We start from the raw sequence: 13,893 nt of genomic DNA, 5'->3' as shown, positions 1-13,893 counted from the left end.
TTAAATGGTGTTTGTTATTACATCCATATTAGCAAATGAAGAGAGCTGCTGTCATTGTTGGTTTCTTAAATACTTTAATGTAAATGTATTTTAAATAATAATGGCAATTTGTTTTGCTGCCTTTCGTCAAATGTAGTGTTCCCTCACATAGTTTATTGGGGCAAACATATCTGCTCCTTTGGGTGTTGGTCCATAATTAGATGCTAATTGCATCAGGATACACTTGTTTACTTTATGTTGATTATGACCACTGGAAAACTCAGAACATGTGTCCATCACATTAGTAAGGTATATACCTTATTATTTATTTTATAGATATAGATAGGTGCATGTACATCAGGCTTTCAGTGTATAGGATAAGTGGCAGCATGCTAATTTAAGGTTATGATTCTGCAAGAGACATATATCCCAGTAATGCTGTTAGACGGGATATGCACTGTTGAAGCCAGCTGCTTGAACCCACATGGTGAACAAGTAGCTCATACCCAGGCCTTTTTTAGGCAGTGATACTGTAATCTTGGCATAGATCTGGTGGGGGTGGGGTGGAGGTGTGGTACAGCATCAGCTGTCCCATTGGCTGGGACCACAGGTGGTGAATGAATGGAGAAAATAAACGCCTTCAAATGCAGTAGATGATTCACATGCCTGGTCTGGGCATCATAAAATGTGGCGTAAATATGTTCAGGCATTCCTTGCCAGGAGACAACAGTTAGTGCAGTTATCATTTAGTTTAATATTTAGTAGATCTCAAGCTCCCTGCTTCACTACTGTCAGTGAGTTTAAAATGTATTTTCACTGTGTAATGGCACACATGAGTTAATTATTATCTCGCAAGTTAATGACTGGTCAGAGATAGTGTCCAGCATGATCTTGCCCCCATTCAAGTAGATACAGTGGTAGAGAAGACATTTGGCATGTTGATGAAAATTCTTGGCCTGAAGCATTGACTGTTCCCTCCATAGACTCTGCCGGACCTGCTGAGTTCCTCCGGCATTTTGTGTGCCTTGCTCAATATTTCCAACATCTCGTGTCTACGGTATGGTAAGCTTGCCTTCATCAGTTGGGGCATTGAGTAGAAGAATAAGATGTCAAGCTCTAGCCAAATAAAACTGGTTAGATAACAGTTGGGGTATTGCATATAGTTCAGGTCGCCCCATTACAGGAAGAGAGAGAGAAGAAATTTTGGATATCATACACAAGAAGTCTATCAGAATACTGAGAGAGTATTAACTATATTGAGAGTTTGGATAAACTTTGTCATCTCTCGGTAAGAAAAGCTGAGCCGAGACCTAACTAAAGTATATAAGATTATGGGAGGAATTGATAGGTGGACATTTAGAATATTTTTCCCAGGATAGAAGTGTCAAGTATTAGAGGGGCAAGTTTAAAGGAGACGTGTGAAGCTTGTTTTTTACACCGAATGCTTGGTGCAGGATTGGTGGAGACAGAGAGGATGGTGATAGAATATACAGAGATGGGGATGTGTGGTGGTGAAAAGGATCGCATGCAGGTAGAAGTTTAGTTTAATTTGGAAAAGTGCTCAGCACAGACAATGTGGGCTGTCTCTAAAGGGCTTGTACGTTCTCCCCGTGACCACGCGTGTTTCCTCCCACATTTCAAAGGTGTATGGGTTAGCAGATAATTGGTCACATGTGTGCAATTGGGCTGACTGGCAGAAGGGCCTGTCATTGAGCTGTATCTCTAAATAAAAACTAAAGATCTCCTCATTAGGGCTGCCTGACCTGCTGATTGTCCTTGCGATTCATGTTTTGTATCAGATTTCTAGCATCTCTTCAGTAATTGATTCACTAATGTTCTTCGGGGAAGGGAAGTTTGCTCCTGTATTTGTCATGTTTCTAATCCCATATCATATAGCTAGATCTCATTAAAGTTGAGAATTGTTATCTTTTAAAGATTAAACATTAATTTGCATCAAATCAAGTCAGAGAGGATTGCTGGGGCAGCCGGCAAGTGTCATTTTGATGCCAATGTAGCATGCCCACAACTCACTAACCCTAACCATGCACCTTTGGAATGTGGGAGGAAACTGGAGCACCCCAAGGAAGCCCACACTTTTCAGAGAAAACGTACAAACTGCTTCAGGGCGTCGATGGGAGCTGGACCCCAGCTGGTGATGACTGGTGCTGTAATAATTGTTATGCTAACTACCCTGCCACCCTATGTGGGTAAGAAATTTGAACTGAATTGAATTGACCTTATTTCTTACATCCTTTACATACATGAGGAGAAAAATCTTAACGTTACATCCCCACCTAAATGTGCAATTATAGATATTTATCATAATTTATAATAAATAAAACAGTCAATGTAACATAGAAATACACTCAAGTCAGGGTGAGTTAATCAGTCTGATGGCCTGATGGAAATAGTTCAGTTTGCATTGATTAGGCCAATCAATTTGCATTCAATGAAGAAATTGGACAGCTAAAATATTTATTATTTTCTTAACCTTATTCCTTTTTTTGGGATCTGGACACTGCTGGCAGGCCAGCATTTTTGCCTGCCCCTTGTCTGTCCTTGACAAAGTGGTGATGAGCCATTTTCCTCAACTGCCACAATACCAGATTGAAAGTATTCCTGCAATGTTGTTTGCTAAGAAGTTCCAGACTCTAAATCCAGTGATGATGAAAGACTGGTAATAGATTTCAAAATCAGGATGGTGGATGACACAGAGGAAAGGCTGCACGTGGTAGTGCTTCCAAACACCTGCTGTTCTTGTCCTCATGGATGGTTAACTGTTTTGGGACATATTGTTGGAGTGGACATCTCTGTGGGATAGCTCTCTCAGTTTTGATGCCAGTCCTTGGGTGTTCATGCAGGGAGGTTTGGAAGGTTGACTGGGATGTGAATGACTTTGGCATATCCAAATTTGGAGCCAAGGTCAATACCAGTGGTCTATCTAGTTGCAATCCTTCTCTGTTTCAGAAAGTATTGCACTGGTACAATTGAGTGACTTGCCAGGCCAAGCCATTGCAGACTGCCTTTAAATGGGCTGGAATCACAGTTGGGCTAGACAGGGCAAGAATGACAAATGTACTCCCAGGAAGGATATCAGTAAACCAAATGGATTTTACAACAATTTTACAACCTTTTGTGGTCATTATTACTAAAACTCAATATGATGGAGGAATTCAGCAGGTCAGGCAGCATCTATGGAAAGGCTTAAACAGTCGATTTTTCTTTGGAATAAAACCTTTCATCAAGATGAAGTCCTGGCATGAAACATCAGTGATGGCACAAGTGAAATTGAGTGAAGTTCAAAGTTCAATAAGTTCAAATTAAATTTATTATCAAAATACATATATGTCATCATATACAACCCTGAGATTCATTTTCTTGCTGGCAGACTCAAAAAATCCATAATAGAATAATAACCATAATAGAATCAATGAAAGACCGTGCCAACTTGGGCATTCAACCAGTGTGCAAAATACAACAAATTGTGTAAATACAAAAAGAAAGAAATAATGATAATAACTAAGCCATAAGTGTTGAGAACATGAGATGAAGAGTCCTTGAAAGTGAACTCACAGGCTGTGAGAATATTTCTAGGACGGGGCAAGTGAAGTTGAGTGAATTTATCTCCTTTGTTTCAAGAGCCTGATTGTTGAGGGGTAGTAACTGTTCCTTGTACCTGGTGGTGTGAGTCCTGAGGCTCCTGTACCTTCTTTCTAATGGCAGTTGCGAGAAGAGAGCATGACCTGGGTGTTGGAGGTCCCTGATGATGGATGTTGCTTTCGTGCAACAACACTCCATGCAGATGAACTCAGTGGTGGCGAGGGCTCTACCCATGATGGACTTGGCTATATCCACTACTTTTTGTAGAATTTTCCATTCAAGGGCATTGGTGTTTCCATACTAGATTTTCGATTTCAGCCAAATTTTTGCAAGCTTCTAAGGAAGTAGAGGCACTGCTGTGCTTTCTTTGTAATTGCACTTACATACTGGGGCCAGGATAGGTCCACTGTAAAGATAACACCTGGGACCCTCTCCACCTCTGATCCCCTGAAGCGGACTGGATCGTGGGCCTCCGGCTTCCTGCTCCGAAAGTCAATGATCAGCTCCTCGGTCTTGCTGACATTGAGTAAGAGATTTGTCACCTCCATTGATTCCGCCTTCATGGGTGTCATCAGTGTATTTGAGTATATGGCATTGGAGCTGTGCTTAAATGAGTAGAGCAGGAGGCTAAGCACACGGGCTTGTGCTGCACCTGTCAACAACCTATCGACTCACTTTCAATGACTATTCATCTCATGTTCACAATGTTTATTTATTTAGATAATTATTATTATTTCTGTCCTTTTCTATTTGCAGTTTGTTATCTTTTGCACACTGGTTGTATGCCTAAGTGGTGCAGCTTTTCCCTGATTCTGTTATGGTTGTTGGATTTACTGAGTATGCCTTCAAGAAAATGATTCTCAGGATTGTATATGGCAATATATATATATATATATATATACAGTGAAATTAAAGACTTGGAGAATGTAATCTTCAAAAGGATTGTATGAAGGCAGTTGATTATCTACACTGTGCTGATTTTGTCATTTACAGTCAGTCAAAAGACCACGTGTGCACACCGGATGAATTCCTGCATTATTAACTATTAGGAACAGGAATCCACTGTCTTTACTAGACCAGAGGACTTATGCTTCCAATTCTAGTACTATTTGATAGATAAGAGAGTTGAATATTTATGCATTACCATATAGTAAGCCCGAACTTCAACAATGCAGGTTACTTTTCCTAACATTACAGTAAAAACTAGGTTTATGTGGATCTGGTTGTAAGAAATAATTACATCAGCTACTGTGGGTCTCTGCATGAAATGCATTGCTGTGAAGTGGAGATGTATATTCAGTGGCCACTTTATTAGTTTCACCTTTATGTAAATCAGCCAATCATGTGGCAGCAACTCAATGCATAAAAGCATGCAGACATGTCCAGGAGGTTTAGTTGTTCAGAATGGTGGAATAAATGTGATCTAAGTGACTTTAATGACGCATTGTTGAGTATCTCGTGATGGACTGGGCCGTATCCAGTGCACTTCGTAGGCTGTTCCATTCAAGAACATTGGTGTTGCCCTATCAGACGCTGATACCTCCACCTCTCTCTTTCTCTCTCTTCCCATGCCTTTCTTTCTCTCTTTTTCTTTCTCCTTCATTCCTTATATCTGTCTCTCTCCATCATGCTCTCTAAGCTCTTTCCCTCCCACTCTCTTTCTCTGTCTCTCTTCCACTCTCCCTCTCTCCTGCCCTCTCTCTCCCACCCTCTCTCCCGGCCCCCCTCTCACGCTCCCTCTACCACCTCCTGCCCCCCTCTCCTGCCACCCCCTCCCGCCACTCCTCTACCGCCCCCTTCCCCCTATCTCCACCCCTCCTCTCCCCCCATAGCATAATATGATGCTATTACAGCTTAGAGCATTGGAGTTTGGAGCTCAATTCCAGTGCCCTCTTTAGGAAAGTATGTATGCTCTTCCTTCATGTGTGTGAGTTTCCTCCAGGTGCTCTGGTTTCCTCCCACAGTCCAAAGAAGTACCAGTTAATTGGTCATTGTAAATTATCCCATGGTTAGGCTGGGGTTAAATTGGTGGGTTGCAGGGCAGTGTGTCTTGTTGGACTGGAAGGGCCTGTCCTATGCTATATCACTAAATAAATACAAATTAACAGTACCAGCTCCTGGAAGGTGCTGATGTCCGAAACCATTACGAATTATGTTCTTCCACTGTTGTTTTGTCTTTACCGTGAGAACAGAACTTTGGTCAATGGAGCCTCTTTTGGCAGACAGGCTGGTGTCACAGCTGTGGTGCTGAATTCGAGTGCTGTCTGAATGTAAGTTGTATGTCCCCTGTGTAACAGACTGGCTCTTACGGGGTGCTCCACCTCTTCTCCCTCATCCCATAGGAACGCAGCTGAATTGTCCCGTGTGTAGCAGAATCAGAGACAAGCTGAGGGACATGGTGGGAATAGTGTGAATAAATACGATGGTCAACGCTAGAGGAACTCAGCAGTCAGGCAGCGTTAGTGGAGTGGAGTAAACAGTCGACGTTTTGGACCAAGTAGTGGTGGATCCTTCAACAGGATAGAAGCTACTCTAGTCTCAGCTTGATATGTCTACCCTTTAGTTCCCTCTATAGATGCTGAGTTTCTCCAGCATTTTGTTTGTGCTGCTCTGGATTTCCAGTGTCTCTAGAATCTCTTGTGCTTATAGTACTTGATGGTCAGTGTGAAATTGTGGACAAGAGGGGCTATTCCATGCTATATGACTTAGTGATCTGGGGCAAAGGTTTCTCTGTTCTGCTGTTCCTCAACAATTTATACTGTATTTATTGAGATTCAGTATGGAACAGGCTTTTCAAGCCTTTGAGCCATGTCACACAGCAACCCTAGCCTAATCATGGGACAATTTACAACAACCTGTAAACCTTCCAGCCCAAAGTACCTGGGAAAGCCAGGCAGTCACAGGGAGAACATACAAATTCCTTACAGAGAGCAGAGGCAATTGAACATGGATTGCTGGTACTGTAAAGTATTGTGCTAGCCACTGCACTACCATGCCATCCTCTTTTGCACATTAGTTGTCCTAGAAGAGCTTTGATGGACTGTGATGGACTGGCCTGTATTCACTAATTTTGGAGGCTTTTCCGTTCAAGGGCATTGGTGTTTCTATACCAGTCAATGTACTCTCCACCTCACATCTATCGAAGTTTGTCAGCGTTTTCGATGTTTATATCTCTGACCCTGAGAGATCTATTCCTGTCGCTCAGTTTAGTAGCTTTTCTGGCTATAAACAAGAGTGAATTATTCCCACTAAATACGCAAATTTCAATTTATAAACATCTACTATTTAAAGTCATTACAGATAACTTTACCTATTTGAGTATTAAAATTACCAAGAAATATAAGGATTTACTTAAAGTTAATTTTTTACCTTTAATTGACCAGATTAAGCAACTCGTTACTAGATGGTCCTCATTGTCTTTGTCATTGGTTGGTCGAATCAATGCTATTAAGATGATAGTTTTACCTAAATTTTTATACTTATTTCAAGCATTACCAATTTTTATTCCTAAATCCTTCTTTGATATCATTGACTCTAAAATATCTTTGTACGTATGGCAGAATAAAAATCCTAGATTAAGTAAAAAATATTTACAGAAATCTAAGAAGGAAGGTGGTTTGGCTTTGCCGAACCTAAGACTTTATTATGGGGCAGTTAATATCCAATAGTTAATATTTTGGACACAGGACTCGGTGGCAATACAAAGCCCACAATGGGTAAATTTGGAGTGTAAATCTGTACAAGGTTCTCTATCTCATTGTTCTCGATCTTAAGGTCTTCGCTTCCCTTTGTCCTCTCTAAACTGAATAAACAAATGACTAACCCTATAGTTAAATATACATTACGAATATGGTTTCAATTCCGTAAATTTTTTGGTTTGAATAAGTTCATCTTATCAGGCCCTATTATATCTAACTTTCTTTTTCAGCCTTCTCTTATGGACCAAGCCTTTGTGCTATGGAAAACGAGGGGTATAACATGTTTTCGTGACTTATTTTCAGATCATTGTTTCATGTCCTTTGAACAGATGTCTAATAAATATAATTTGCCTAGAGCCCATTTTTTTTTAGAAATTTACAAATTAGAAATGTTTTGAATAATATGTTACAGTCCTTTCTGAATTCATGCCCAATTGACATTATAGAAAAAATTCTAGGTTTAAATCCCTATCAGAAGGGTTTAATAGCCGTCATTTATAGTATAATCATGAAAGTACAGCCAGGTATGTCAGATAAAATTAAGAAGGAATGGGAAAAAGAACTTCAATGTCCCTTACCTACAGAGCAATGGGAGAAAATTAACTAACTCCTCTTCTATATGTGCCAAACATGCCTTAATACAATTCAAGGTGGTACATAGGGCCCATATGTCTAAGGACAAACTTGCTCGATTTTATTCTCACGTTAATCCAATCTGTGATAGATGCAACTCTGAAGTAGCCTCTTTGACCCACATATTTTGGTTTTGCCCTTGCTTGCAAAACTACTGGAAAGATATTTTCGGTACTATTTCAACAGTTCTGAGTATTAATTTGCAACCGCATCCTATTACTGTAATTTTCGGTTTACCAATGGTGGATAACAGTTCTTTATCCCCCTCAGCCCGGCGGATGATTGTATTTGTCCCACTAACGGCTAGCAGATCTATTCTACTGAACTGGAAATAAATTAATCCCCCAACTACATTTCAGTGGTTTTCCCAAACTATATGTTGTTGAGTTTAGAAAAAATCAGAAGTGTCATTTTTGACCTTTCGGTCAAATTTGAAGAAACCTGGAGACCTGGAGACCATTTATTCAACATTTTCATATGAGTTAAACTGACCTTTCCCAAACCTTTTTCTCATCATCCTTAGTTATTTGGATAGAGGTGTGGAATTATTGACACTACTGTTTATACCTGATATGATACAATAGCCCATGTCGGTTAGGTTAGCTGTTGTTTTTTTTTGGGGAGGGGATTTCCACTTTTGTAACACAGTATGAGTTTGGGAGGTTATTACATCTGTGTTATTAATTGTTTCTATTTTCATTCCAGCCTTATAAATTATGTACTCTCAAGCTCTCTGTATTTGCTGTTTTTCTTCTTCTGTTCTGTTTGAAAATTAATAAAAAGATTTAAAAAAGGAGTTTTAGATGTCATGTTGAATCTCCGCAAACTCCTAAAGAAGTAGAGGTGTTGTGTTTTCATTGTAATGTCACTTGCATGCTGGACCCTGGACAGATCCTCTCAAAATCAACATGGCACACGAGGATTTTTTCAATTATTGCCTATTTGAGCACACACTCTCAAAAAAGCTTCACCACCCTTGGTCTAGGGGGTTGTATAATTGACTGTTTACTTGATCTGTTTTGTATCCCTTGGCAGATTAAATTTGCCCAGGATGTACTTCAGCATTGAGGACACTCTCCCCATTAGCTTGATATTTCCCAGACAGGTCTCTTTAGAGGAAGGTTGTGAATTTAGGGCTGAACTTGGGTTTATGCAGAATTACCAGAATGAAACCAGCATTCCAGAAATTATGAAGATAAATCTTTGGACATTTACAGTGGATATCAATAACATAGGTTAAACAATCCAAGCCTAGAAAAGCCCATGCATTTCCACTGAGGGAGTAAAAACTCCTTTACAGAATTGAACCCCAATGTCCTGAGCTGTAATAACATTTCACTATCTACAGCAGGCCCATTTTCAGGGCTTTGAATGGAGTGTACACCTAATTGGGCCATTCCTTCACATAGTATGCATACACAGAGGAAGACAAATCATCTTCCAGTTTGGTTTCATAAACAAGAAAGAAGTGGGTAGCTTAAATCATATCTCATGGTTTCAAGAGGGGCTGAAAATTATTTCTGCCAGCACCACATTTCTCAGTTTTTTTCACCTAATTTGAGCACTTCATGAGGAGCACAGGCAGGATGAATGCATTTCTGATCCTCTTTCCCAGGGCTGGTGAGAGGGGAAAGGTTTAATATGAACCTGAGGGGCAATGTTTTTACATAAAGGGTGGTATCTAGGAGATTAAGATGCAAGGGATCTAGAGTGAATCATATCTATCACGTATATGAATAGAAAAGGTCCTCGTCAGCTGAATTAAAGCATAGATGCATGTTCATTAGTAAGTTTACAGATGTTGGCATCATGGATAGTGCAGAAGACTGCCAAAGGACACAGAATGTTAAAATGGCAGATGCAGTTTAACACAACCAAATATGTAATGCTTCACTTTGCTGGACCAAATAGAAAGGGACAATATAGTATTAACGGCAAGATGCTTAACAGTGATGATAGGCAGAGGGGATGATTGGGGTTCAAGTCCATTGTTCTCTGAAAGTGACAACATAGGTTGACAGAGTGATTTAAAAAAATGCATCTTACCTTTCTTAAAACTCTTAATGGTCTGGGACTGGAGTACATCACAGAATCGCCTTTGTTTTATAATGTTGCTCAAGCTCTCAGGTTTTCTTCCACCAGCGTCTTAAAATTAAACCATCTCCTTCAAAAAATAACTGGTGGATCAGCTTTTTTGAACTACGCTCCTCAACTGGAATTCAATACCTAAAACTATGAGGAGTGTTGACACTTTTAAACTCTAGCTGAAAACCTATTTATTGAAACTTGCTTTTAGTTAACATATTTTGTCTTTTGTTTTCATGTTTTTTATTTTTAGTTTATTTTCATGTTTGCACTTCTATTCCATTGTAAATCTCATGAACTACGTCATCTATATGTAAAGCGCTCTAAATAAAGTTGTTATTATTATTATAAGACATGCTTGCCTTTATTATTTGAGGGAATGAGTTTGAGTCAGGAACTCAAGTTGCAGCCTTATATGAAAAAAACAGTTAAGCCGTATCTAGAATATTGTATTCATTTCTGGTCGCCCGTTATGGGTAGGGTGTGGAAGCTCTGGAGACGGTGCAGAGGAGTTGCCTGGATTGGAGAGCAAGAGCTGTAAGGAGAGGTTGGATAAACTTGAGTTGTTTTCTCTGGAGTGCTGGAAACCTGGTAGAAGTTTATAAGGTTATGTGTGACAACGATAGAGCAGACAGACAATCTCTTTTTCCCAGGGTTGAAATGTGTAATATCAGAGGGGATATATTTAAGATGAAAAAGGGGTAAGTTCAAGGGAGGTATATATTACTCAGAGAGAGAGATGAGTACTTGGGGCGGTAGTGGAGGCAGATACAATAGGGACATTAAGAAGTTCTTAGATAGGCACATGGATGTGCAGGAAATGGAAGGACGTGGACTTTGTATATGCAGCAGGGATTTATTTAGTTGGTTCTTTAATTGGTTTGATATAAAATTGTTGAGCTTGTTCTAGTGCTGAACTGTTCTATGTTCTATGAGCTGCCAGAGGAAGTGGTTGATAACAGATTGGGCAGACACATGGATTGGATGAGGCACCTTGGTCAGCATGGACTGGTTGGGTCAAAGGAGCTGTTGTCCATGCTACATAATCCCATGGCTCTGTTCAATAAGGTTTAATAGAGCTTCTGGTTAGTGATAGGCTGGGACTGACTTACAAGTTACCCCACCTGTTTAAGATAATTAGAAAGGATTGCTGTGTAAGAAGTGCAGGTTGAATCTCAGTGTAGAGCAAACTAATTACTGGTGGAAAGTGTGTAGAATAGTGAGATATAGACAGCATAAAGCCCAATTGGTGCAGCTTCCATTACACAATATCTGTCTGTCTCACCAGTTTTGTCCAGTTGGGCAGCTTTTTTCCCATCTCTCCAATCTGTGGAATGCATGGCAGGTATATTCCACATGTACCAAAGCATGTGTGGCCAGAGATTCTAATTCAGGGAGCATTCCAACGCCAACAGCTCAACCTGCTAGTGAAAGTGATACTCACTCAGGGTGATTGCTGTGATTAGGAAGCAAATCCTGGGCCTGATCTCCAAAACAGCTCTCACGGCTGTCCTCTCTACTAGAATAAATACCCACTGATTTATTCCCTCTCCTTCCCTCTCCCATTGGGCAGAATATACAAAAGCCTGAAAGCATGTACTTCAAAGCTCAAGGACAGCATCTATGACACAAAGGTTGGGGTTGTTGTGGATAGTGTGGAGGGCTGTCACAGGTTACAGCGGGACATTGATAGGATGCAAAACTGGGCTGAGATGTGGCAAATGGAGTTCAACCCAGATAAGAATGAGGTGGTTAATTTTGGTAGGTCAAATATGTATTATTAATGGTAAGACTCTTGGCAGTGTGGAGGATCAGAGGGATCTTGAGGTCCGAGTCCATAGGACGTTCAAAGCTGCTACGCAGGTTGACTCTGTGGTTAAGAAGGCATGCGGTGCATTGGCCTTCATCAATCGTGGGATTGAGTTTAAGAACTAAGAGGTAATGTTGCAGCTATATATGACCCTGATCAGACCTCACTTGGAGTACTGTGCTCAGTTCTGGTTGCCTCACTACAGAAAGGATGTGGAAACCATAGAAAGGGTGCAGAGGAGATTTGCAAGGATGTTGCTTGGATTGGGGAGCATGCCTTATGAGAATAAGTTGAGTGAACTTGGCCTTTTCTCCTTGGAGCGACGGAGGATGAGAGGTGACCTGATAGAGGTGTAAAAGATAATGAGAAGCATTGATTGTGTGGATAGTCAGAGGCTTTTTCCTAGGGCTTAAATGGCTAGCACGAGAGGGCATAGTTTTAAGGTGATTGGAAGTAGGTACAGAGGTAAGTTTTTTACTCAGAGAGTGGTGAGTACATGGAATGGGCTGCCGGCAATGGTGGTGGAGCGGAAACAATGGGGTCTTTTAAGAGACTCCTGGATAGGTACATGGAGCTTAGAAAAATAGATGACTATGGGTAAGCCTAGGTAGTTCTAAGGTAAGGACATATTGGGCACAGCTTTGTCTGCTGAAGGGCCTGTATTGTGCTGTAGGTTTTCTATGTGTCTATCCCATTGTTACCAGATTCCTGAATGGACATCTTGTATGGCAAGGTGGACTCTTGGCTTCACAATTTACCTTGTTTTGATCTTGCACCTTATTCTTTAATTGTACTGTACTTTTTTGTTAGTGCTTACTCCTTAATCTGCATAGTTATTGTTTTACCTTATTCTTGCTCAGTGTACTGTGTAAGGATTGGATCTGTATGAACAGAGTAAGCTTTTCACCATATCTTGGAACATGTGTAATGATAATAAACCAATATCAAAATATTGCAGAAGTGCCCTGAACATGTGGGGGAGTTGAATTTATTTCCCCAGTTGAAAGATAATTTTAGTGAAATCACAGTTGAACTACCTGACTTTGATTTAATACAGTGAAGGCTGGAAGGTGGTGCCTTGTGGAAATTTCCAGGCCTGTGATATTTCCAGACAAGTGAGGTGCATGGCATTGTAAGTGACTTGCTTCCTGTGGGTCGTGGGAGTAAAGGAGAAGCTGAAAGAGCATTCAGCCCTTCTAAGACCCCTACCCTTTTCAGGGGCTAAACACAGCATGCTACTCAGACAACCTCCAATATTGACAGAAATTTTCAGGAAAGTGACCTGGCAATAAATTACAGGAAAGACAACAGAGTTTCTGTTTAAAGACTAGAGTTTCTGCAGATGCTGGAAATCCAGAGCAACACTCACAAATGCTGGAGGAGCTCAGCAGGTCAGGCAGCATCTATGGAAATGAGCAAACAGTCAATGTTTTGGGTCAGGACTGGAAAGGAAGGAGGAAGACACCAGAATAAAAAGATGGGGATGGGAAGGAAGGTGAGCTAGACGGTGATAGTTGAAGCCAGATGACTTTGAAAGGTAAAGGGCTTGTGAAGAAGCAATCTGATGAGAGAGGAGAGTAGACCATGGGAGAAAGGGAAGAAAGAGGGGCACTGGAGGAGATGGTAGGCAGGTGAGGTAAGAGGCGAGAATAGGGAATAGAAAGGGGAAGGCATTGACTTGGTGCTCTGCAGCATGGTCATGCAACTGACTACATTCCAGGCAGGTACCTGCAAACCATTAATCATCTCATCTTCATTGAGCCTCATGAGCTGCTCTGTAATCTTCTCCCAGATCAGTGTTAGGGATATAGTTCAAATATATTGAGTGGTAGGACAATAGCAAATGGAACTTCTTTAATGCCTTTGGAGAATGCATCTAAGGTGAGTTCAATGGACTTGTGTGTGGCAAGATTTTTACACAGAATAGTGGGTGCCGAGAGCGCACAGCCAGTAGATGTTGTGGAGGCAAATACAAGGAGGTGTTTAAGAGGATTTAGATAGAGATGGAGCGATAAGGACATTGTGTTGGCAGAAGGGGTTAGTTTAGTTAATACTAATTTAATTAGTGAAGCACAATTGTGGACTGAC

General features: G+C 40.7%; 1 protein-coding gene across 2 annotated transcripts in view; it reads left to right on the top strand.

Annotated features, from left to right (window-relative positions):
* The window catches only part of slc38a3b (solute carrier family 38 member 3b), a 281,143-nt gene that overhangs the window by 56,016 nt on the left and 211,234 nt on the right, over nt 1-13,893 (top strand). Inside the window, exon 2 of one of the 2 annotated variants that reach the window (XM_059944828.1) lies at nt 963-1,041. The exons of the other annotated variant lie outside the window; for it this stretch is intronic. Within the exon in view, the coding sequence (XP_059800811.1) occupies nt 963-1,041 (79 nt within the window). The remainder of the gene's footprint in view (nt 1-962; nt 1,042-13,893) is intronic. 2 annotated transcript variants of the gene reach the window in all.

The sequence above is a fragment of the Hypanus sabinus genome, chromosome 19 (assembly GCF_030144855.1).
Source record: "Hypanus sabinus isolate sHypSab1 chromosome 19, sHypSab1.hap1, whole genome shotgun sequence".
In the NCBI taxonomy this organism is placed as follows: domain Eukaryota; kingdom Metazoa; phylum Chordata; class Chondrichthyes; order Myliobatiformes; family Dasyatidae; genus Hypanus; species Hypanus sabinus.
This window is presented reverse-complemented; position numbering and strand designations above follow the sequence as displayed.